The sequence below is a fragment of the Petaurus breviceps genome, unplaced genomic scaffold (assembly GCF_028583685.1).
Source record: "Petaurus breviceps papuanus isolate PSGF00001 unplaced genomic scaffold, PetGlider_PUasm1.0 229, whole genome shotgun sequence".
Lineage (NCBI taxonomy): Eukaryota > Metazoa > Chordata > Mammalia > Diprotodontia > Petauridae > Petaurus > Petaurus breviceps.
Genome location: NW_027185903.1, coordinates 4,251,272 through 4,278,193, shown reverse-complemented (window position 1 = coordinate 4,278,193; position 26,922 = coordinate 4,251,272). Strand labels below are relative to the sequence as shown.

At 36.7% G+C, this 26,922-nt stretch overlaps 2 protein-coding genes across 2 annotated transcripts in view; both read right to left on the bottom strand.

Moving 5' to 3' along the window:
* BRIX1 (biogenesis of ribosomes BRX1) overlaps nt 1-14,128 on the bottom strand; it is a 55,945-nt gene extending 41,817 nt beyond the window's left edge. Inside the window, exon 1 of the mRNA XM_069096114.1 lies at nt 14,125-14,128. The gene's annotated coding sequence lies outside the window, so the exon portion shown is untranslated. The remainder of the gene's footprint in view (nt 1-14,124) is intronic.
* The window catches only part of TTC23L (tetratricopeptide repeat domain 23 like), a 52,025-nt gene that overhangs the window by 11,509 nt on the left and 13,594 nt on the right, over nt 1-26,922 (bottom strand). Inside the window, exons 4-11 of the mRNA XM_069096120.1 lie at nt 25,785-25,941; nt 24,244-24,372; nt 21,100-21,277; nt 18,115-18,223; nt 16,631-16,758; nt 10,797-10,946; nt 2,014-2,096; nt 1,242-1,307 (exon numbers count right to left, since the gene is read on the bottom strand). Coding sequence (XP_068952221.1) covers nt 1,242-1,307; nt 2,014-2,096; nt 10,797-10,946; nt 16,631-16,758; nt 18,115-18,223; nt 21,100-21,277; nt 24,244-24,372; nt 25,785-25,941 — 1,000 coding nt within the window. The remainder of the gene's footprint in view (nt 1-1,241; nt 1,308-2,013; nt 2,097-10,796; nt 10,947-16,630; nt 16,759-18,114; nt 18,224-21,099; nt 21,278-24,243; nt 24,373-25,784; nt 25,942-26,922) is intronic.

Genomic DNA, 26,922 nt, shown 5'->3' with positions numbered 1-26,922 from the left:
ATCTGAGCTGTTCAATAAATCCAGAGGCCTTATGGGCAACCATTGTATAATTTCCAGTGGCAGTGGCACAGTCTGGAATCACTATCCTAATCCTCTCCATTTCTGTAAATAGATCCACATGACTCTGCTATTTGTTCAGCTGCTTCTTTGCCAATAGCCATGTGCATGTGAAGGTTGACCATGGAAGGCCTCTTCATCTTACTTTGGGATCTTAGCCATTTCATTGGCTCCATTCAGAAGTAAACCAGGTTCTATTATAATCAATAAACCTGGTAATTCGTATTTATTGTCAGCCTTTACTATTGCTCTGTATAGGAATGCCTCCTTTGTTCCAGAATCATTTCTATGTTCTTAAGCTGTTTATTAATGGTCTGAGAATATCTACCAATTCTATTCCTCCTTTTTGATCAGGTAGTGTTCCTCTCTCTATGGAGTCTTGGGATTACAAGGTTTGTTAGTGTTTCATTATTATCACAGGTTTTTGTTTGGACACTTTCTAAATCTGTTAATTGTCTACATTACAATTCCCCAAAAACATAAATTAAGATCAATATTTTGTTATTTATTACAATGTTATGTTAGTTATTAATTGCTCTGTGTGTTCTATTTATTACAATGTTATGTTAGTTATTAATTGCTCTCAGAGTGTTCTTCCAATTGAGATATCATTATCATCATCATCAATATTGCTTTAAAGTGTCCCATGCTTTGGGGTAGCCAGGTAGCACAGAGAGTAAGAGCACCAGCCCCAGTGTTGGGATGACCTGGGATCGAATATGGGCTCAGACACTTAGCACCCACCCAGAAACACCTGGCCATGTAACCTTGAGCAAGGTACTTAAACCCAATTGCTTTAAATAAATAAATTGTCCCATGGTCCCAGAAATTCAGATTCTCAATCTGGTGACAAAGATATAAAGTACAAACGCAGAAGTAGGGCCTTCTAAGTACCACAAACCTAAAGATTGGGACCAGATCAGAAACCTGGTTAACTGTTTGCCCTTAACACTGAGATATAAGTTAATTATATGATTTTAAAATAGGAGACATTCTAGTTCTACTTACTCTGCTTGATCCTACTTGAAGGATAGGCGTGGGAGGGGAGAAGGAAAGACTAGAAACATTCTAATGTCATTTCCAGACCTATATGCCAATCCCTGATTCCCTTACTGTTAATATTTTTTTGTTTTTAAAAAGGGAGGGGGTACACCATCGTGGTTTCCATTCTATGAAAAATTTACCTGCTAGGAACTGGGCTTATACCATGAAAAGTACTAGTTGTATTCCTCAAAGACGTCATCTTCAGCCTGGGTTGATAAAACAAACAAAAAACAAAGAATAAATTACATGACTAAAGATGTAGGCCAGGCAGCTGAAACTCTAGTTTGCATTTCAAGAAATGTTTTCCTCTTATTTGTCTTCCTTAGCTATGTAAACCAGAGAAATGTTCTTGTCATAAATCTTGGAATTGAAAAAAAAATGCACTTGGTTATTCTGTGCTTGTCCATACTGCAGTGCTCAGGTTTGAGGATGATAAATTGAGAACTGGATGGGATGGTAAAGACTATCTAGTTCAACCCCCCTCATTTTACAGATAAAGAAATTGAGTCCTGGTGAAATGACCTGCCCAAGGTCACACACTTGACCAAGTGGCAGAGCTGGGATTCAGATCCAGTTCTCTCAGACTCCAAAGACAATGCTCTTTCCTCTATACCATGCTGTCTCATGTCAGCTAAGAACTTATTTTTACAAGGACTACTACACAGTACCACAAGAACTTTATAAGCACCAAATGGCAAATACAGCATTTTTTCTTCATATTCTAGATTTAGATGCAATATCCATACACATACAGGTGGCATGGTTTGACCAAACCTGTAATAGTTTAGAGGGGTTTTATTGTACTAGCAATGCTGATAGCAATGACTAATAAGTGACTTATTAATTCTGGGGGATTAACTATATTAAGATGGGAAGCAGATGGTCTGGATATTGCCAGGGAACTAGACTCACCTCTGTAGCAAAGTCAGCAGTTTTTGTGTCTCTCTGGTTTTTTTGTGGTCTGTTCCATAAATGAGGATTTGAATTTCCAAACACTGTGGGTAGATTAAATTTTTTTAAAAAATGGGAAAAATTGTCAGATAGCTACTACCTCACATGCAAACTTAACTAAGCAGAAGTTCAGAAGAACTGAGATATTATGTTCTTGAAAACTCAGAAACTTGCTCTATATTTTGCTGATTCTCCTTTAGAAAGAAATAGCAATATTCATGGGGAGTTCTGAAATCACCATTCACATCTATGTACCACTGAGGCAAAGACTGTAGAAAGCCAAAATAACATGGGATTAAATGATAGTATCATTCAAGAACAAATTATAGCAGGAATAACTTCTATATAGATTACAAAATACAAGGGTCACACATGAAATCTGTATTATCATTTGCAAAATTGTAAAGTGCTGACTCTTAGGTGCATTTCTTTTTAAGGAATTATTACTGCTACCTTGAAAGTAGGAGCCCCCAAAATATATATATATATTTTTAAATATTTTAAATATTTTAAAAAATATATATTTTTTTCTGTTCCTCCTCATTTACCCCACTATTTTTAACCTGACTCTCTCTTCAAAAGCAATACCAAGAGTGAGCTGACTACTGCCCAAGGCAAAGAAGGATGGCAAGGGAGAGCATTATCAATCCTCTGCAGAATTGTAAAGAGCTTACTATCTCTGGCACTCTCCTCTGTGTCATTTCTGACAACTCATTGCCTCCCAAGTTCTATTTCTCTTTAATATTACTTATGTTACTTAAAATTCCCAGGGGAATTTTAAGAGGACCTCAACCTTCCCCTCTCAGAATCTGATAAATAAAAACTTTGATAAACCTAAAAATAAATAAGAATGAAACTAAGGAGGTGGATAGAATATTAGAAAAGTTAGATATGACAGACCTTTGGAGAAAAGTGAATGGGAATAGAAAAGAATATATCTTTTTCTTAGCAGCACATGGCACCTACACAAAAACTGACAATATATTAGGGCACAAAACCCCCAAAATCAAATGCAGAAAGGCAGAAATATTAAATGTATCCTTTTATGTTCATAATGAAATAAAAATTACATTTAACAAGGGGTAATGGAAAAGTTGATTAAAAATTAATTTGAAACTAAATCTAATCCTAAAGAATAAATGGATCAAAGAACAAATCTTAGAAATGATCAATAGTTTCATTAAAGAGAATGACAACAACGAGCCTACATACTGAAACTTGATATGGCCAAAGCAGTACATAGGGGAAAATTTGCTTATCTAAATTTTTACATCAACAAAATAGAGAAAAACAGATCAATGATTTGGACATGCAACTAAAAATAACTTAGAAAAAGAACAAATTAAAAATCCCCAATTGAGCACCAAATTGGAAATACTAAAAACCAAAAGTGAGATTAATAAAACTGAAAGAAAACTATTGGACTAGTAAATAAATCTAAGAACTGGTTTTATGGGGAAAAGAACCCAATGAGATAGATAAACTATTGGTTAATTTGATTTTTAAAAAAGAAGAGAAAACTAAATATCCAGTATCAAAAATGAAAAGGATGAAATCACCACCAAGGAAGAAGAAATTAAAGCAATCATTAGGAAATATTTTGCCCAATTATATGCCAATAAATCTAATAATCTGTGAAAAACTGATGAATATTTCCAAAAATTTATCTGACCAAGATTAGTAGATAAGGAAAGAGAATGCCTAAATAACCCCATTAAAAAAAAAAAGTTGAACAAGCCATTAATGAACTACCTAGGTGAAAATCCTCAGGGTCAGATTGGTTCACAAATTAATTCTACCAAACATTTAAAGAACAATTCATTCCAATATTATATAAACTATTTGGAAAAATAGGCAAAGAAGGAGTTCTACCAAATTCTTTTTATGACATAAATATAGCGCTGATACCTAAACCAGGAAGAGCTAAGACAGAGAAGGAAAACTATAGACCAATTTCCCTAATGAATATCAATGCAAATAAATAAATACTAGCAAGGCCAAGGGAATTTTTAACACAGTTCAAGCTATAGGTTAAAGAAAGCACACCTCTCCATTAGAATTTCTGGCACTAAGTAGGTAAAGAAGATTTTTTTTTCAGAGCAAAAAAAGCCCTTAAAATCATACCCATAAGCTATAGCCTCTTCTGCCTCTCTGTATAACATAGCTGTAAATAAGAGGCACAGAAACTCTATCTTGGGTTAGTGCCCTCAATCGAGGATTTGGATAACTTAGGCATAAAATTCATTACTGTCTTTGTCACAGCTAATTGGAAATAGGAAGCAGCTTGTTTTTCTTAAGAGAGGAATCCCATAGTTCCAGAAGTGGACCCCTGGATCTCCCAACTATTTATTCTATTTGAGTGTTGACTACCCTACTGGCTGGCTAATACTCTCAAAAAAAGTTAACATGAGTAGTCCAGAGCAGTAAAAAATCTTATGTGCCACTCTAATCTCTCTTGCTTGGGCAACTAGATGACAAAGTAGAGGTGCCGGGCCTAGAGTCAGGAAGATTCTTCTTCCTGAGTTCAAATCTGAACAAATCTGAGTTCAATTCTGGCCTCAGACACATATTAGTTGTGTGTGCAAGTCAAACTAAGTGTTTGCCTTAGTCTCCTCATCTGTAAAATGAGCTGGAGAAGGAAATGGCAAGCTACTCCAGTATCTTTACCAAGAAAACCCCAAATGGAGTTATGAAGAGTTGGATATGATTGAAAAATGACTGAACAACAACAAATCTCTTGCTTGAGGATGTATTCAAAATAAACCAAAATTTGTTTAAAGTAAAATAGGAAAGCAAAGTTTGCTTTAGTGTATTAGCTAATGGATATTTTGCCTTACAATACAATATCTAGAAAACCCCCTCAGCAAATTACAATATAGGTTAGCAAATTATTAATGGAGATGTTGACATACTTTCCCCCTATGGAAACACTGGGTCTTTGTATGGGTAAACATTATCATTACTTGAGTCCTCAATATTGAAAAGTTTTTTATACATTAATTTTTGGTGGGTTAACTCAACTGAATGCACCAAGGGAACAGGCTGCTTGACGGAGTCTTGTGGTGAATATTTTTGCAAAACTAAAGAGCTCTTTGTCGTGTAAGAATCACTTGATTTTGATATCAATCTCACAGAATTTTCTCTAAGTAAAGGGCTATAATATATTTTGGATATATCTTTGACTACATCAGTAATAAAGTTACCCTCAAAATCAGTCATGAAATAAAAAGATTATCAGGAATGTGCATTGAAGCATCTTTAAAGCTGGCCTGAGACTTCTGGCAAGATGCTTGAGCAAGAGGTCTTATCAAAATCTAACTTACTTTCATCACCTCTAAATAGTAAGGAATAAGCAAATAATCTAAAAAGAATGACCCAAAAAAAGGGGGAGAGGAAAGAAATTCTTTTAAGGAAAAATCCACATAAAACATAACAAAGAAACTACAGAAATTAGTAATAAGAAAAATTCCTAATACTAAGAAAAGATACCATCACAGGCTAGGATAAATCTCCAAAAGAAAATAATTCCACAATTACAAGAACTAAAACCTCAGAAAGGGGAATGAAATAAACACAAGAAATTCCAAAGCTTAATTAAAGAATTAAAGGAGTGAAATTAGAGTTCTTTAAGAGATATTAAATGTATAGGTACTGAATTGTATCATATCTAAGTACTTAAAAAGAATGAAATGAATTGCAAAAAGTAGATAACTAGCATAATAATTATAGGCAAATTCAATGTATCTCAGAATAAAATAAATCTAAATAGAAAGAAACAGTAAATTTGAACAATAAGTTGGAAAAATAACTAAGAAATGTCTGGGAATTATGGAACTGGAATCTTAAGAATACTCATTTCAGCACTGTGAAGTACCTTTTAAAATATGGATCATGTGCTAAGATAAAAATAACAACTAATACAAAAAGGTAGCAATATTAAGGTCATTCTTTAGAGACAATACAATAAAATTGTAAGCAACAAGAGAAATGTAAATTATTCCTCTATTAGATAAAAGATCAAATGATATGAACAAGAAGCTCTCAATGGAAGAAATCCAAGCTATCAATAGCCATATGATAAATGCTCCAAATCATTAAGAATAAGAGAAATTCAAATGAAAGTATCTCTGAGGTTCTATTTCATGCCCATTCAATTGGCAAAAAGAGCAATTACTGGAAAGGCTACTATAATAAAACAGGTTCACAAATGCACTGTTGATGGAGCTATGAATTGATCCAGTCATTCTGGAAAGCAATTTGGAACTATTCTCCCCCACCAAAAACAAAACAAAAAACAAAAATTCAACAACACTAAACTATACATACTCTTTGACTTAGCAATACCGCTCTTATGCCTACACCCCAAAGAGAGAAAGAGGAAAAAGACCTAAATGTTTGGAAAATATTTATACCATTTTTTGTGCTGTCAAAGAAGTGGGAATTGAGGGAGTACCCATATCAAATGAGGAATGACTAAACAAATTATGTTAAGTGAATGTAATGGAATATTATCATGCTATAAGAATTGTGCTATAAGATGATCAAAAACTATTTACACAATTATAAGGCAAAGATGGACATTTAAATTAAATGAATATTTAACCAAAATGCAACATAACTAATATGAACAAAATGAGAAACAGATTAAATTTTTAAAAATAACTTTCTATTTAAAAGATCTTAAGTTAAAAAAATAACCTATTCCACATGATATCATTGCTATAACCACATGATTATGTCAACAGACAGAAAAACCCTTCAACAAAATGCAGCATGTGGATTAATTCATAGGAATAAAAGGACCTTTACTTAATATGACCGAGAGGATCTATCTATAACTAAGAGGTAGCATTATTTTCAGTGGAGAAACACTGGCAGCTTTCATGATTAGATCAGGAGTGAAGCAATTATCCCCACTGCTGCTACTACTGTTTTGATATTGTGCTAGAAATGCTAGTTATAGCAGTATAATGAGAATTATAAATCAATTGAATAATTATGGGTAAAGAAAAATAAGGCAGTGGTGTGTAGTGAAGGCACCTGGGTTGTTCAAGTCCTACCTGTGACACATACTAAGCTGTGCTCCCTGGAAGGTCACTTAAATTCTCAATGTTCCAGGCAAATCTCTAAGATTATAACTTGCAGAGATGGTGCTGACCTTAACATTCATCAAAGGAATTTCATTACTAGTGAATTTCTTTACTAAAGAAGAGGCAAAATTATTTCTACCTGAAGATATCCTCTGCACCGTTCTGTTCTGATGCCTCATTAGGGTATGGATGTGATCCTGGCAGTGCAAATTCTAACAAGTTCTTCTCTTCCCCTCTCCCCAGTTTCCACTTCTGTACTGTTCCCCCTTCAATTCTAAGCTCCTTTAGGGCAGGCACTGTCTCCCCAGCACTTAGCATACTGCTGGCACATAGTAGGCATTTAATAAATGATGACTGACTGACTGAAAAAGGTGTTGAGTACTGTAGCAATAGACTGAGTTTGTTTCTCAGGACCAGCTTAGCTGAATGAGCCAGAGCTCACTACCAAAAGGCTGCCCACTTGGTAATTCTTTATTTATGGAAGCCCACAAACAAATAAAATTTCAAAATAACCTTCATTCCTGGAGCTGAATTCACATAAAGTAACACCATACATGGCTTCACAAAACAATACTCTCATTCATGCCTAATGTTCTACTTCTTCCTGATGCTCCTTTACTACCATCAAGGTCATGAGCTACTTCAGAGTCCTAGGCTGACCTTCAAACATTCCTAGAGAAGACCCAAGGGAATAAACTTGAAGAAACACCTAGAAGGTAGCATCTGTACTCCATTGGTCTTCCAGGTGACCACTTTCATAGATATTTCCCCATTGTTATCAAGTCTGTAGTCTATGAACTCCAACTCCCAGAAACCCTAATGGTTTATACCAAATTCCAGTGGTCAATGATCCACCATGCCAAATTAGATAAAGAACTTCACCTTGAGCTTATATACTATCCTTAATCCACAAAGAAATAAATAAAAAGAAAAACCAAATCACACTTTCTGAATTTCCAAGTCTGTTGAAGACAGGTATTGTATTTAGTGAGAATACTATTCATATTATACACATCACAATGCTGTTGTTTTCGGCAAATTGCTTTGTAAACTTCAAAGCATTATAGAAATGTATTATGATTATGCATGGAAGGATCCCTGGAAAACAACTAGTTCAATCCCCTTAACTTTGAGGGGGGTGGGGTGGATGCAGTGGTGGTGGTCCTAAAAAAGAGATCCTAATGCCAAAGAATCTAAAACCCTGAGGAATCTGCTCTTACCTAGACCAAAGAGAACTTATACCCTCCAATTGAGCCCCAAATATGTCAGAAGGATAGCCTAGCTATTTGACTTGAACATAATGGTTCCTGGGTGGATGAAATTGAAGTCTTTATTGAGAAGGCCCATCTTGTAATAGGATTATGGAAGGAACCTAAAATGTCCAAAGTTAAAAGGCAATAGTTATTTCTTGTGCCTATCAGGGCATTCAAAAAGCCTCACCTAAAAAAATATTTTAAGACACTGGCCTGCTTTATTTGTTCCATCAGTTCCTGACTTCAGCCCATTGACCAAACTACAAGCCTACCCTGTCTGCTGACCCCACCAAAAATCCTTGACCATGTAACCAAGTCTTTGGCCTCAGTCCTGATAATGATCTTGCCTTGTTCTGACTTATGCCTAAAATGGCCTGCTTCTCACCTAACCTAGCACTAGTGAAATACCCAGTTAAGACCCCTAGATGGTTTGACTGTATCCACCTCAAATTTAAACCAATAGCCTTGCCTGAAAGGGAGAAAGAAATCCCTAGAGTTCTCATTAAAGCTCAAAAATTCTTAGTTTATTTCTATCATATAAGCAGAAAAATCCCAAAGTCCCTACTTACTGAGATCAGGAAAAGCGATTCAAATTTTAAACCTAGACTTTTAAATCTATAACTCATTGGAGGTGCTATTAAAGGTGGTTATTATATGAGACAGCTTGAAATCTCTCAAATGACAGAAATGCTAACAAAGGAAAGACTTCTGGTTTTAAGCAATAACGAAATCTTTAGGTCTCTATTTTCTGCATGTGTGTGATGTTTAATTCAGTCTGTGGTAGCCTGAATGTTTGTTACATGTGGTGCTACATACACAAATTAAATAAATCTTGACCACAAATCTTCATACTAGCTTATTTTTCCCAGTATAGACAGAAATCTGAAGGCTTCACAAAAGGACAAGGAAAGGTCACATGAGAAACAGTGTGTTCCAGATAAGAGAAAATAGAATAAGCTACTATACCAAGAAGGTAAGGGTGATTGAAGAAGCTGCCACTTGCTAATGAATGTGATTTACCAAGAAGGTAAAATATAGTGTTTTAAAGTTATTTTTTTAATGTAAAATGTCCCAAACACTGTACAATGGAAAAAGCAGTGGATATTAGCCAGAGCACCTAGTTTTGAATCCTGGCCATGCCATTTATTATCCATGCAATCTTGGGCAAATCACTTACTCCCTCTGAGCCTCAGTTTTCTTCTGCTTCTAAATCTATGATCCTAACTAACCCACATCTCCAGTGAAGATAGATCATTTGCCTTGTAGCAGGGTTAGACCTTTTTTTGAACCCTAAAGATTTCTGGCACAAAAGGGATTCTAAGTGATCTAAGTAGACCCTGTCAAGATACTACCAGGAGCACCCTGTTTTCCCAGCTGTGCCCTGATCTTGGCCTAACAACAATCCTTTGTGCTCGCCCTCTAGATGAACCAATGGCCCCTGAGCTCCTACAAGCACCAGCAGGCTCAGACATGAAGTCCTGCTATGAAGGGCCTTTTTGTCACTAGACAACATTGCCTCACTGTCACTGTTACACCTCACCACTGTTGCTACACTATACTGTTTAACTCTTTGTCTTGCCATAAGTATATAAATCAGTCTAGCCCCACTGCCTTGCACTGCCCCCCCAAACTCCCACTAGGGGCAACCGGCATATGTATCTAGATCCCCTTCTTGCTTGCATGTCATTTTGCTCACTTTGAAATTAAATTTCTGGGAGGCAGCTAGGTGGTACAGTGAGTAGAGCACTGGTCCTGGAATCAGGAGGACCTGAGTTCAAATCAGGCCTCAGATACTTAACACTTAACTAGCCATATGACCTCGGGCAAATCACTTAACTCCAATTGCTCTGTCTTACGTCCTCCAAAAAGGGGGAAAAAAAAAAAAAGAAGTTTCTGTTTGAATCCCAACTCTCCTGTCTCTAAGCCTGCTCTTTTTGGCTACAGCCATCCAGATTAGAGGCTGGTTCAGTCCACTTGACACCCCTAACCTCCCTCTCTTTAGTCTCCTGATTTTCCTTCTATTTCAGTTCCTCTGTGGAATTTGCTAACGATGAGCATCATTAACTCTTTCCTGAAAAGTCTTGGATTTGCAGGATTAGGAGAAGGGGAAAGGAAATTTAGCTCCTTTTGTTCTGCTGAGGAGACACTAAATCCCCTCTCTAGCTAAGAGAAAAAAAAAGTCACTCAATGTCTCTCTGATAGGACCCTGCAACTATCAAGTACTAAGGGTTCTCATTCTTCCAAGAAGATTTTCTTCAGTATGGGGTGATTTAAGTGGGACTTCTGCTAAAGGTCAAAAGGACAAGAAATAACCTTTAAAAACCATCCACATTAGAGGGTTGTTCTACAGATTCTTAATCAAAGGTGGGTTGAGATGAAACAAAACAAAATTGGAAATCACCTTCTTTAGTAGTTGAGTGGTCTTTTTTATTTCTCCTTTGGCTAGGCAGATGCTGCCCAGAATATAGAAAGTCTCAGCCACTTTCTCACTATAGTCACCATAGCTCATCAGCTGGGACTTCAGTGAGTTCTTCAGAAGTTTATAAGCCTCCTAAGAAATGAAAACAAGCTGTTAGTGTAAGTTTGAAGGAACACCTAGGCTGCCAATAAATTGATCCCTCAGGGCTCTAGGCTAGAGAAGGTATTTACTAATACCCCAGAGAAAGGGCTAGTTTTCTCCCATGCTTCTCAAGGATCTGGAATAGCCTTTGCCGTTCTCAAAGTACAGAGCCCTCCTCCCCCCCACATACAAACCCTAAAATCCAAACAAACAAACAAAAACTAGTGGTTTTAGATTCTGGTTTTGTTCTATTTTTTAAAGGGGGAAAATTAAAATGTTATTTAGTAGGAAATCATACCCTATGTACAAATTTAGAGAATCCATCCCAGATGTTCACATGGATTATTTGTGTCCAGCCGGTGGTAGAACATTCCGAGTTCATATTGGTTTGGTCGGCCACAGTTGACACAGGGTAACTTGACTCTAACATAGTGATGTTATTTTGGTCCTCTTTCAGAACAAAGGACAACAGCCAATACCCAATAGGAGGCATGTGATTCCCAAATGTTCCCCTAGCTAATAATGTTCAAGGCCAGTCTTCTGAGTTCTATACTTTTGCCACAGTCTATTTAAAAAGGTTTGAAACATTAGAAAAAGAATATAGTTGGAAGAAAATTCCTTCTAAAAAAATCTTCATGGGTCAGGAGTATCATCAAATGTTCAAAATATCTTGGATATATCTGTTTGCATGCAATTTGGTAGAGGTTATGATACTTTGGCTTATTCGTCCATTACAGGATTTCAAGTAGAAGGAACTCACAGGTCATCTATGTCAACCTTTCATTTTAAAGATTAAAAAAATGGTGACCTGAAAGATTTTTAAATGATTGTACAAAATCCCACAAGTGGAAAGTAAAAGAGCCAGCATTTAACCCAATGTTCTTTGGTTCCAAAGTCAATACTGTCAGTACTGTGCATACCCCCAAATTCTTAGCCATTTTTCAAATTTGTCACATCACCAACTCTAGACCAGGAAGACCTCACCCAGCCAATGAAGGGAATATCAAGCACTGCTGTTGATATTTTTCATGACCAATAGTGTAAGAGATATACCCTGGTATGGACTGGCTGTGTCCCCCTAACCAAAATTTCCTCAAATTTTTGTGCTTCATTTTCATCAAATATAAAGCTGACTTCATCAACCTGTGTCACTGCTTTCTATTACTATCCTCTGAATCTCTAGAGCGTTAGCACAGGGAAATAATGTGGCTAACTTTCAAATTTTTGTTTCCTTTATGCAGTTACTTAAAAATACATTTTTTGTCAGTTTTCAAGCAGTAGTGGTTCAGGTAGAAATGGAAAAGGGAAACAGTATTTTCACATTTGAAAGTTAGCATGATGATGATTTCCCTCAGTGTAGTTCTCTTGAATTCAATAAAATCAATGTTAAGTTCTTAAAGGGTCACTGATGTTTCTCACAAAGGAAAGAAGAAGATGAAAAGTTGGTTAGTTTATTGTTAGTTGGTTAGTCACATGTAATCTCATGATTGGAAGCTTTCTTGCTCACTACATTTTGCCTTGAATACAAGAGAAAGGTCAAAAGTTCAGTTCTTCCAGGCAAGCTTTCTGATGATGATACTCATGAGCCTTATAAATGAAAAGGCCAGTAAAAAAAAATGCATTCTTTGTATTCAATTTTTCCCATGGTTAAGAAGAAGCTGAGCTGGCTTTGGGTACTCAAGAAACCAAGGTGGAAAAGTTGAGCCTGGATACAATGGTTGTTGTCCTTCATTCTCAAAAAGGACCAAAATGATAGAATTTTACCAAAATAAGCATTCTACATATGAAATCTTTTTTAAAGAAGATAAACAAATTGACATATTATTGGAATTGAACCATATTAATAATATTAATATTCTTGCAATTAACCAAAAGAAAGATACAGTTAAGTGGAAGGATGGATCACAGGTTTTTCTTGGAGAAGCAAATAAAGTTGGTTTCATTGGTTTCATCATATTCTCAAAAGCTTCGTAAAGACATTTGACTCTTGTCTTTTGGCGCTTGTGGTAAGAAAAAAAAATGACCACGAGACAACTGTAGTTTATGTACCAGGTTTTAGGAACATTTTAAAAATTCTTATAAATGAATCTGATATGCTGTAGAGAATGAACAGGTAGGAAAATTCTATTAAAAATATGGAAAGATCTCAAAAAAAAATAAAAAAAATTTCTTTAGGGGCAGCCAGGTGGCTCAGCGAGTAAGAATACAGTGTCAGGATGACATGGGGATTGAATCCAGGCTCAGATACTTAGCACCACACCCAGAAATAACTGGCCATGTAACCTTGAGCAAGTTACTTAACCCCAATTGCTTTAAAAAAAAAATGGAAAGATCTTCCAAACTAAGTCAATATATACTTTGATGTGTGGTGACTTCACAATGAGAAGGTGAGGACTGGCAAGAATTATAAAAAGTATGGGAAAATTTGGCTCAGGTTTGAGAAACAAAATAGCCCAAAGCCTTGTAGATGACTGAGAAGCACCACACCTATGAATATTTTTATTTGAAGATAGCAGGGTAGTGAAAGGCATGATGAGCACCAATCATCATTAAAAAAAATAAAATTGACTATATCTTTACAGGAAATGACTTGTTAACTGATGAGGGAATCAGATTAGAATCAGCCATCTGTGTGCTGTCAGAAGTAGTTAGAGCAAAGGCCAAAATCAATAGCATTTTAGGATAGAGGCTTTAAAAAGAGAGAAAATTGTACATAATTCTATAGATTGAATCTGACTTATTTAAACAAGCCTAAGTTAAACCATTAATGGGGGAAAAAAGGAAATGAAAAAGGCAAAGTTATTTATATGATTATTACTATGTCCTGTAAAAGTTTTATATTAGCAAACACTTTATCTCCTTTCTAGAGAGACAAGGAAGCCAAAGGCTATACTGGTTTAGAAAATATTCATTTGTAAAACAATGCAAAATAAGGCAGAAAATTACTACCATTATCACTTCATAAAAAAAGCAAACACTAAAACAACCAAGTATTTCATGTTGGGAGACTATATAAATAGACCCAAATGAGTCACACAATCCCAGGATCCTTAATAGACGAAATCAGGAGGAAGACAACAAATAGAAAAAAAGAAAGAAATTGGTCAATGGTTTTGTAAAGATCTATTTTCATTTTCAGCCATGCCACGTGGAGCCTAAAACCTCAATCCCCCATGTACCAGAGAAGGAAGCTGAACTAGGCATTAAAGTTCAGATAAGGAAAAGCATCTGGACCAAACCAAGTAAACACCAAGGAAATCCACAGGAGAGGTAACATTCTCTTGAAGTTCCTTTTTATAGGAATCTCATGAAGGGAGAATAACAAAGGAATGAAGAGGGATGGAACATGGTCAAGAAAAAATGTTTGAGGGAAGCATTAATAACTAATGACCCATTTGATTACTTTTCTCACCTTCGTAAAATCTTGAATACATGATCTATTTAGGTTTTGAGGTATAAATTTCAATTCAATGTAAAAAACATTTATCAAGTGACCATATTGCAAGGAATTCATGCTAGGCACTGAGGATACAAAGACTAAAAGAAAAAGATCCCTTCCTTCATGGAATGTGTATTTTACTAAACTGAAACACGTTGGGAACAGGAAGGCTTTTGCAAATAAATCTCTACAATGGACCACATCTTTACATTCACACAGTTGATTGTAAGGTGAAGAGAATGCAAAACTCGTTCTGCTATTGATTGTTAATTTTTTTAAAGGCATTTGTAGAGCAAAATGAAGCCTTAAAAAAAAGGAGTCCTTGAAGCATGTTATAATCAGACAATATTCCTTGATAAATGCAGTCACAGATAAAATTCTGTTCAGTTACCCTGTGAGTTACTAACTTCAAACAAATCAAAAACAAGTGTGCTAACCAAACATGCTTGCCATATCACTGAAGGATGTCTTACGTTCTCCCTAATTATTAAACTTTAGTTGATAATGTCATTAAAAGCTTAAAGGTTGAAATTTTAAAGACTGCCCAAAGAATTTTAAAATATGCATATGTGAAGATCATCTGACACTTATTTACAAATTATAGTCTCACTGTTTTATTGTCGAGATTTTAATGAGTAACGGAAAAAGAGGCACCATATAGCCTTTGACTCATAGAAGGGTACCAAGGATACTCTTCTAAGTCTATTATAATTCCCTTATCGACCTGAAACAGATCGTGTAGAACCTCTATGTCACGTTATGCTATTATCTCCATCTGACATTAAAGGTTCACTGTAGTTCTTGATTTTTGCTCTGGTTAGGATTTAGAGTAAACTTGCAAAATAGCATCTTATTATTGAGACTGTCTTCTCCACCTGTAATGGGAATGGGAATTGGAAGATCTTCCCTGCCCCTTAATTGACCTAGGGGGGAGTTAGAAGACCTCCCCTGCTTTGAAAGTAAACTCTGCCCCCTAATAAACTGAATGTAATCACATGGAGCCTGTGGTGGAGGGAATTTGCTGAAGGGAAGCAGAACCCACAGGAAGCTGGTCAGAGTCAGGCAAGGAGATAGAGAGGTTTGTGAGTGGATATTGATCTTGTATTGGTTTGTGGGAAGGCTGAAGGATGCTGTAGCTTTCAGCGTTATTATGGCTTCTGAATATCTTTGGTACTATGATAGAATCAGCTTACTGGTTTTGGAATTCGGTTTTCTGGTGTTTGAATAAGTGCTTCAGTTCTATCCTCTATCTGGCATATTTTGTGATCAAACATCATGCAATACTTATAGTCATAGTCTTTATTGTGATTGTGGGTGCTGTAAATATTGCATTGGTGCTAAACCACCTAAGAAGGACTTATTGGAAAGTGAAAGTGGATGTGTGGATTTTGTTTGTACTACTGTATGCTTCCCCACTAATCTATTGCTTCTAGCTCAGACCAAAAATGTGGAGTAGATCTTTGGTTTTACCTCCCTTTCTAAGCCTCTCTCCATGTTATTCTCTCTCCTTTGTCTTTCAGGTACCCAATGCAAGCTACCTTCTAGCTTTCTAAAGACTCCTAAAGACCCCAGTCAGATCTGCCCAGCCTACCCAGAATCACCCCACATTTGGTAATTCCCTAGGCCTCCTCCTTCCTTGATTGGTCCCACCCCTCAATCCAACGGCCCTTCTCTTGGGACAGATAATCTCTGATACCAGTTGGAAGACAAGCCAAGATTTAACTAACGTGGGGATAATTAATAGTCTGAATCAACTCTCCTAGAGATATTTGAATTTTAAAAGAGAAAATCGACTTAACCGCCCCCCCCCCAAAAGATTAATTTTTAAGCTTGATTTTAGCAGAGATATTTTTGAGCAAAGAGAAACTTCCTAGTATCCCTCAGATTACGTGTCACCCAGAAGATGCTGTCTGGATGACAGAAAGAACACTGGCCTTGGACGGGAGACCACAATTCTGGTTCTGATAGTAATCAGCTGTATGTGACCTGGGGCGAGTCTTTCAGTCTCTTTTGGCCTCTGTAAAATGACGCGAGTGGGGTTGGTCCCCGTGACCCTTAAAGTCCCTTTCAGTTCTACAACTCTAGATTATTGAATGCATTGCTATAGCACAAGTGGATAATGGTGATGAATAATTAAAAGATTCTCCCCTTCTACCACCACCACTTCCCCTCCCATGTTCCTAGGAAGAGTAAGTCCTAGAGAGATCAAGACCTATCACTGCTCTTTGCTGATTACCTGTTTTTCTCCAATCTGGAGAAGCCATTTGCTGAATTCCTCAGTGGCACACATTGTATGATAATTATCTGGGCCCAGCGAAGCTTGGTATGCCTTGAGGCTGCTTGTAAAATACAACTCAGCCGCATCTGAAAAGAAATGGAGCAATTATTTGGTCAGATTTTAGTCTAGGCTTCATGAGACCATGACATCAGATTTTTAATAGAAAGGAAACTCATACCTGGGGATTCTCTTAACCCAGCAGTCCATCAGAGCACCAGTATATGGAATTCTTAAGTGTTAGGAGTCTTATCCTTTAAAGTTAACTTTGAGTGGTAAAGATATTAAACTATTGTCTAGGATTATTGTAAAGGGACAATTCTGGCTTCAGTTTAGACCTAAAATAAAATTACCCACCAAATTTTCATTATATGAAAAGTTGAAATTACCCAACCCTAAAGACATGAACTTTAAAAAAAAAATCTAGATACAAATACCTACTATTCATGAATGCAATAATAAATCCTACAGAATAATAAAAAGACAGTGAACACAACACAGACATAAGTTTACATAGTTAGTACATACTAATGTGAGTGCATGAAAATGAAGGAAAAAAGAGTAGATTCATTGGAAAACTTTATCCAGTGAGTTTCAAAAGGTGAAACATGTACTTTACCCTCCATCATCAAGTATGTCTACTGAAATAAATACTAGCAAAAATATAAAGATATCTCTTTCATTGACTTAAAAACATTCTTCACGAGGTCTAATATATCTATATTAATTATTTTTTAAAAATACAAGTCCATATGGAGTTCAGCCACTGCAAATTCCCATTTGTGAATGATGCTATTTCTTGTTGGTTCAAGGAACCAGGGAAAAGTAAACACTTTGGATTAGCTTACAGTGTAGGGGCAGAGAACACAGTATTTTTTTATTTTTGTCATCAAATTTCTTAATCTACTCCCCCTCTCCAATATAAAATTTACAGTTGTGCAAAACTCAATTATCTCCCATTGACAATCTGATTATTTTGGTAAATGTTGTTGAATGCTTAAGGAAATAAAAAGAATATAAATAAAAATATTTAGAATATGTAAGGAGTAATCAATAACTAAAGTGACTTTTCACTCCTATACATATTTTGCTTGCGACAATATGCATTACCAAATGCCCTTATTACCATGTCTTACAGTTTCAGCAACATAAAATTGACAATTTTTTTCAAGTTCCAGATTCTCATATCTTAAAAATATGCTTAAATCTAACTACTTACAGCTTTCTTTCTTATATGATCCAATTTCCTTGGAAAATGTTGTTTGTATACAATAATATGTCTAAACTCTGTCCTTAATCTACTTTAAATATTATTTGTAACCAAATATAATGCACACACATGCTTATAAGGAGCTTTTCCAAAAGGTGAGTATTGTCCTCTTACCTTAATGGATGTGCTATATTTGGGAAATTATGCTAAATATAAACCCATCTCACCTACATACCCCTGTGTTGTGGCTCTCCGGATGTGGCATAAGCTTTAGCTAGCAAGAAACCTGTCTTAGCAGCTTCAGGACTGAGTTCTTTGTATGAAGCCACGCAGATAGAATGAGCCTGGAATAAAAAATACAGATATTAATAAATTAGCTCAAGGAAAACACCCAAGTAATAGTATTTTCATATTATTTTTCAAAATTTTAATAAAATTTATAATAAGAATGTAGTCTAGACTTTTGGCTTAATTGATCATACTAAGAGGGACAAAGTAATGGTTTGAAGAATTAAAGAAAAAGGCAAAACTTCTAACTCAATCCCACCAAAAGTGAAAAGCAGCCTACGACTATTATAGTTAGTAAAATTATCTCTCTGTTCCCTGAATTCCGATTGTGTTTATTGCCCTGTGACTTCTCTGTGTTTCTTAACTCTCTGCAAATAGCCCTACTCCCCACTGATGGTGTTCCCACAGCTGTAGGGGATAGGTTCCCTGCTCAACGTTTCTCAATCTTCTCTATAGCTATTCCATATATTTATAAATGCCTTAAGACCACTCTCTGTTTATCCCTCACAAAGTCCAATGATGATGAGCATTCGTTCAACCAACCAATTATCTACTGAATGCCTGCTACTGGCGAAGGCTTGGTGTTGACTGCTATTCTCATACGTAGGCAGGTAATCACTAAATCCTTTCGGATTAACTGATTTTAATTATTCATGAACTTTTTTGGACCATAAGCTACTTTCGCAAAAATGTTCTCAGCTGAGGATAACCTATCCCACCTGTTGACATTTGCCACCATCAAAAACAAGACCAAGCCCACAAACCCTTCCTGGAACTGGTGGTAAGACATCAAGGAGAGCCTTTCTCCTTTATGAAATTAAGAATTCACGCCAGAATCAAGAAAACAGACATTACCTTATTACAAATATTAACATTATGAGATGATGGAGATGCAGCTAAATGGTGCAGTAGATAAGAGCACTGGATCAGGAAGACCTGAGTTCAAATCCAGCCTCAGAAACTTATTAGCTGTGTGACCCTGGGGCAAGTCACTTAACTCAGTTTCCCTCACAATTAAAATGATAAGAGTACCTGCCTCCCAGGTTTGTTGTGAGGATCAAATGAAACAATATTTGTAGAGTGCTTAATAAATACTTACTCCCTCCTTTCCCCTCCCTGAAAACCTCCTGTGGCTCACCAAAGATCAATGAATCTCACTTTCAGAAGACACTGGTATAAAATGTAAATAAATGTAACGTTTGACATATATACATATATATATATGTATACATACGTATTTATATACACTAATCCTCTTCTCCTTCCCAGACCTAAGGTGGTAGTTGTAGTAATGGTGTTGGTGGTAGGGGGAGGATTAGGCTTCTCATGTGTTGGGGGAATAAGTTTGTGTGTTTGTTATTGTGCCTTTTGAAGTAAATATTTCTGTGTAAAGCTAGTCTGTTAGTAGCTAAATGGAACTGGAGTTAAATTAAAATCAGTTAACTACCCCCTCCCCTACAATTGTAGAAACACCATCAGTGGGGACTAGTCCCATTTGCAGAAAGCTCACAAACTCCCAGAAACTGCCTAGAAACAGCAGCTAGGTGGCATAGTGAATAGAGTACCATGCCTGAAGCCAAGAAGACTCATCTTCTTCCTGAGTTCAAATCTGGTTTTAGATATTTACTAGCTGTGTGACCTTGGGCAAGTCACTTAGCCCTGTTTGCTTCAGTTTCCTCATCTGTAAAATGAGCCAGAGAAGGAAATGGCAAACCACTCCAGTATCTCTGCCAAGGAAACCCCAAATGGGGTCATGAAGAGTTGCACACAATTGAAACAACTCAACAACAACATAGAAACCCCTAACCCCCTCTTAAGGGTACTGGAGAATCTAGGGGAAAGATTAAATGTAATCTACCTGTTCTTTCAGGTAGTGACTAGATAAAAGTTCCCCAACTTTTCTCATGGGGAATATTGTTCCTTCCAAGGTTTTGTTTTTCCTGTAATGTGGTCAAATTAATTAACTCTAGATAAAACACTTGTCATACCCTTATACCTAGAAATGTAACCAGATACTAGGATTAAAGGTCAAGTGATGGAACTACACCAAATTATCACGACTTAGCATTATAAAGGTTTTCTATTTGCTATAAACTTAAATTCAGTTGTTACCAATTACCCTTGCTTTTGGGAGGTAACTATGAACTTCTAGCTTTCTGGAGATAACATAATGTAATAGAAACTTCTTATTATATAGGAAAAAACATGGTATAATGAAAGGGGGAAGGAATTTATATAAGGAAAGGGAAGGAATTGATATAAAACCTACTATGTGCTATGTGAATAGAGCATCAGAATGACCAGAGTTCAAATCTGAGCTCAGACACTTACTAGCTGTGTGACCCTGGGCAAGTCATTTAACCTCTGCCTTAATCTGCTGGAGAAGGACATGACAAACCATCCAGCATCTTTACCAAGAAGACCCTACAGACAGCATGGTCCACAGGGTCATGAAGAGTCAGACACAACTGAACAATAACATGTGCCATGTACTTTTATAAATATTACCTCATTTGGAGCTATGATTCTAGAATCATGAGAGACCTGGATTAAATCCTGCCTCTGACACCACCTATGTAAGTCTTGGAAAAATCATTTAACTTCTCTGGGCCTTTATTTCTTCATCTGTGAAATGAAGGGTTGTACCTAGATAGTACCTGAGGTCCTTTGTATCTCTAAAATCCATGACCCTATGATTGGACTGAATCTGGTCAGGTGGCATTTCTACATTAGGTTTCATCCTGAAACCATGCACTCAATTCAGTTAATGAAAGAGAAGCTGATGGAAGGATCTCCGGAGGGTTTGGGACTTCAGTCAGATGATCAGAACGGAGGTGATTATACTCTGCACTCTTTTGCAGGTTTCAAGCTACCTTAGCATCATAACTATGAAAGCCAACTACTAACCTAAAGTTGTAACCAATCCACTCACCTGGAGCAAATGCTCAATTGCTCGGTCATGGTTTTTCCTGAGCTGTTCAACCTGTGCAGCTTCCTGATACAGGCTGATCAGTTCTGATGCGGAATCGCCTTTGGAAGAGATAACATGGGTGATTGCCTTTTCAAAGTAATTCACAGACAAGTTCAATCGGTGAAGTTGTAATGCAGCTCTGCCCGGAAAATAGAGAGGGAAGACACATGCCACAAATTAAGAAGCTCCATGGGAAGTAATGGCTCCTACTGTTCCACACTGGTCCAGAGCTCATGGCCTCTGATACAGACCCACCAGAGAGAATAAGGAAAGGGTCAGAAGTTGTTTATAGAGGTACAATTACCATTGACCTCATGACACAGAAACTTTATTGCTCAACTCTTTGGTGTACTCTGGGCCTTAGACCTCAGTCAGTCCAAACCACAGCATTTCCCCCAGCATAACATAAATAATCTATATAAAGAGGGAGCCACCCAGTCAATGATCCTTTCTAGGGCTGCCCTGCTCTGCTTGGCCATAAGGAAGCCTCCAGTGGCTCTCACAATTTAACTGTCCCATTCAATCCAATGCCTATTTATTTATTCATTGGCCTGTATTTATCAAATTTTACTAATGTATAGGGCATCACCCTTGCCACTGAGACTTCAAACAAAGCAATCCCAGTCCTCAAGGAGCTTACTCTCTTACTAATAGCTAATGATAATAGCTAGCATTTATATAGCACTTTAAGGTTTGGAAGCAATTTACATGTATTATCCCATTTGATCCTTTATTCTATCCCTCTGAAAATGGGACAGTATATTGGTGGGCAAAGTTTTTAAATGCCTAAAATGTAATATATGAGGATGGTAGCGAGGAGGTATGTCATCAAAGGCCCTTTGATATTATTTTTGAAAACAAATGTGGCTAAGCTTTTTAGGATTTAGAGCTGGAAACCAATTAGAGACCATTTAAAACCCGACTCTTTCATTTCATAGATAAGGAAATCACATATAAATTAGCTGATTTGCCCAATGTCACACACTTAGGAACTAGAAGAATTTATGAACCTAAACTAGCTTCTCTGACACCAAATCCCCTGAACTTTATACAATTCTACTCACTGTGCTCACAAGGTATATTTTGTGTTACAGTGTTGGCCCAAAGCCTTCACACAGTAATTAGTGATACACAGCTAGGTGATTCAGTGTATAGAGAGAGCACTGGGCTTGGAATCAGAAAGATCCATCTTTGAGAGTTCAAATCCAGCCTCAGATACTTACTAGCTGTATCACCCTGGGCAAATCACTTAACTGTTTGCCTCAGTTTACTCATCTGTAAATTGAGCTGGAAAAGGAAAGAGTAAATCACTCTAGAGTCTTTGCCAAGAAAACCCCAAATGGGGTCACAAAAAAATAGGTCATGAACAAAATGAATTCCACAGTACACAATGGGATATAATTTTAAAATTTCCTAAAGTGCACATCTGTCTTGTTCCAGCTCTAAACTCCATCTCTCAACTGAATTAGATGTTGTTGGCTTCATGGAGAGGCTTTAATGCAAGTGAAGGCTACCTAGGTGACAGAACCCTACCAATAAAGTCTATAAACAAGCAGAGATTCTCCCTAATTTTTTTTAAAGGGGGCAAAATTAGCTATCATTTTTGTTAGTAGATCATCCTATCAATTTTCCTGTATGACAATAGTGTATCTACAACAGACAAGTTTAGGCACCTCTGGGCTCAGTTTAATTTTGTTGTGCCCAGTCCAGTGTTTCCAAAATTTCCCAGCTGACTTAGCCTCTCCTTGGTTTTTTCTTGCCTGGAGAGAATAGGGTAAAGGTGCTACATTTACTGCATTTATTTCCTACTCATTCATTTTCTTCCCATTCCAAGCATCTTAAGATTTTGGGAAACAGATCTGATGAAAGCATGTGGAAATAAATGAAAAATCTACAGGAAGGGAAAACACTCTTATTTTTATCTGACAAACAGGTTGGTCCTGCTCTCATTAAGAATGATCTATAGGGGAGGCTAGGTGGTTCAGTGAGTAAAGCTCCGGCCCTGGAGTCAGGAGGACCTGAGTTTGGTTCCAGCCTCATACACTTAACACCCACACAAAAAAACTAGCTACATAACCTTGGGCAAGTTACTTAACCCCAATTGCCCTCCAAAAAGGCAAAAAAAAAAAAAGAATAATCTATAAATCCCAGAGAATCTCCTCATTCAACTATGTTCTGGCCCCACTTGTTCCTTCACACTATTCCATGAATTGCATTTTCCTTTTTTCTTTTCTTTCTTTCTTTCTTTTTTTTTTTTTTTTTAGGTAATCAGGGTTAAGGGAATATCTGAGGTCACTTTTGAATTCTGATCCTCCTGGCTCCAGGGCCAGTGTTCTACCTTGTGGGCCCCCCACCCCCACCCCATGAACTTCATTTTCATATGCAAATTTAGCCTAGCTTAAATTGAATAATGATGTTAGCTTCCATCTTCATTAAATACATTGGGTAGGGGGTGGGGGGAGGTTCCAAAATAAGTCTAAATCCTAAAAAGCTTAGCCATGTTTGTTTTCAAAAATAATATCAAAGGGTCTTTGATGACATGCCTCCTTGCTATGGTCCTCATGTATTACATTTTAGGCATTTAAGTACTACTGCCTACCAGCATACTGTCCCATTTTCAGTGGGATAGAATAAAGGATCAAATGGGATAATATATGTAAATTGGCTTCCAAACCTTGAAGTGCTATATAAATGCTAGGTATTATCATTACTAGGAAAAGTATAGTGGAAACAGCATTGTAATTACAGGACCCAAGTTCAAATCTTGCCTTTGTCATTTTGTAGCCATATGACCCTGGTCAATCCATCTCTTTGGGCCTCCAAGCATAAAGATAGGCAGGGTCCCAATGTAACCTATAAAGTCCCTTCTAATTCTAAACTGTCTGACTATAATAATGTTCTTTCTTCATCTACTAGCACTGATTTAACAACAAAAGAGAAAGGTAATTTAGAAAAAGGTCTGTTCCAAAGTAAGTCTGGGTTACTGTTTTTTCTTAATTTATCCTAGGGATGTTTTATTTTTACTCCACAAGGACAGCATGGAATGATTATGTACAATATAGGCCCCATCAAAAAACCCTAAATTTCTCTAAATGGAGTGTTTACCTGCCCAAAGCAATTATGAGGTCTTTCTCAGAGACTTTTAAGTCTCTGACTGCAGCCCCATCCTGACATTCCCATAGTTCCTCCATGCTCTTCTCAGACTTCTGAAGATTGTAATAAGCTTCCTTGCCAGTGCAACAGCTGAGGAAAATTAAAAGACTAAAAACCAAATCCCACAACATTTGAGAAGCAATCAAAATGCTCCAGTTGTCTGTTGGGTCAACAGGGCAAGCCTTGAAAATGACCATTCTCCCCCAATGACACACTCTAAGAGAAGAAATCCTTAGCAGGCAATCCTTAGTACTGGGTTTACTTTGATGGCTACTTAAAATGGGCATTAGCAAGTAGGAGCTTAGAGGAGTGAAAGGAAACCATAAACTTTTAGAGAAATATTCACTTGTGTTTTCTTAAGAGGACTACATTGTATACTGACAATTGTTCATTATCCCCAAACTAGTTTCTATGAATTATAAAGGAAAAGATCTAAAGCTGGTGAATAAAATCCTTACAGATTCTAAGTAAGCTCTAGTGAAAAATAGCCTGACTTCTGTCAAATATTTTTAATATTTTGGGGGGTGGAGGTGGTAGAGAAAAAATATCCACCCAAATCCCAAATATCTTTCCATTTCCTTTATTTTTTCTACCCTTTAAAGATCCTGTGATGAGGGTACCATAGAAGGTTGCACATCTCATAGGAGTAGAGTTGTTTATATCATGCCTGCTTGGAATTATGACCTGGGGAAAGGAACAAATAGTGGTAAGTACATGGACTCGGGATAACAGAATTCAGGATTATCTTAGATGTTTCATGTCCCCAGCAAGTGTTAAGTGACATTAAATAGTGGTTCCAATCACAGGCACTTGGAAGCGAGAGGCAGGAACTTTACCCTGAGTATAAGTAGACTTATGTCCACTTCATTTTAAACTCTGGTTTCAAATAGGACAACTTTATAAAAAATACACACACATTGTATGTGTGTTGCTTGAGTATATACATACATACATACATACATACATACATATATATCATCATCATAATCAAGCTTCCTTTAAATCATTTACCCCCCCACACACACACACAATCAGTCTTTCCTAAACTAGTGTCAGGGCTAATCTTGATTCCATGTCAGGGCTCTATGATGGGACAGACACCATAACAGCAAGAGGGACCCAGAGGCCTTTCAACCTAATATACTTTCTATTATCATGGTAGTATCTACATATATACTTTCTATATCATGATAACATAATATCTATACCATGCTAACAACTCGACACAAAGTTGTTAATTTGGTGACTGGATCATAATTCTAATTATTCTGGAACAGAGGAAGAGATGGAGGGATTGAAGACAGTTGAGGTCCTAGATCAGAACTAGAATGCTTTGGGATTTAAACTCCCATCTGTCCTATCCCACCATGTTCTCTTATCCTCCTCAGGATTTGCAGTTCTCAGAGGAACAATAAAAAGTAAAACCCTCACAGAAAGAATGTGGTTGATTTGATGCCATATCCCCCAGTACACTTCTAGAAATGAAAGGATATTGGTTTTGCATGAGGTCTGACATCCCCAAAGTATAGTATAATGTCACCAGGGTGCCAAGGATCTCCTTCTTATCCATATCTGAGATTGCTGAGCCCTTCCAGGTCAGTAGGGAATTCTTTGCCGATTCAGCATGCTGCTTGGCTTGAGCAGGGAGTTCTGGAATAGGGGTAGGGGAAAGGAAACAAAGGAAAGAGGAGAAAACCAATCTTTAATTTAAAAACATCCCATCTGAGAGCAAGAAGGGAGCTACAGGAATAGTATGGCACAAAACAGTGGTCTCCCAACTTTTTTAATTACACGTGATTATTAGTAAACATTCTTTGAGCACCTCCCCCAATGTGGTATTACAAATGATATGCTCATATATATTCTAGTTTCATTTTATTTCAATATTTAGTTTTGACATATCATAGCTGAAAAAATACTTCATAAAAATAGATAGTTCCAAGTAGAAATATGTTGTTAGTAGTGATTATTAAATTAAATTATTGTCATGATACTCATATTTCAATCTTGTCTAAGAATTATGCAAGTGTTATTTGTTAAAATATGGCTAGAAAATTTCCATCTTCCCTGATGTCAATCAGCTATTCTTGTAAACTAACCTGAAAGTGTTCCATTTTATATCTTTAACATATGATTTAAAACCCATTGCAGTTCTTCATTTGGAAGATTTTTTTAAGCAGGTCAGAAAATTTTTTCCAAGTTTTTAGAAAATGCAAATATGAGAGTTTTTCCTGGTAAAACACACCATCTTTGGAAACAAAATCACCTAACAATGGAAACATTTCCAAACTTCCATTTTTCAAAATGCTCTCTCCATACTATGAGTTTCTTTAAAAAAGAAAAATCAATTACCTTCTCACTCATTAAAACATCACATATTTCTGATAATCCTTGATATATAGGGAACTAACACATATATGTAACACCAAAAATATCCTCTCTTCCCCCCACCCCATTGCTGGAACTATAATGAAATAAATTCTTTCATTCTGTGCTTGTATGAGAAGTCTGGGGGATAATGTAAAAGCTCAGCTGGAGCCTAAGTTAGCGTATCAAGTAGTTGAGGAAACCACCAATGAAAATATAGGGGCCATTGGCTGGGAATTCAGGGCATTAAAAAAATGATGGAAA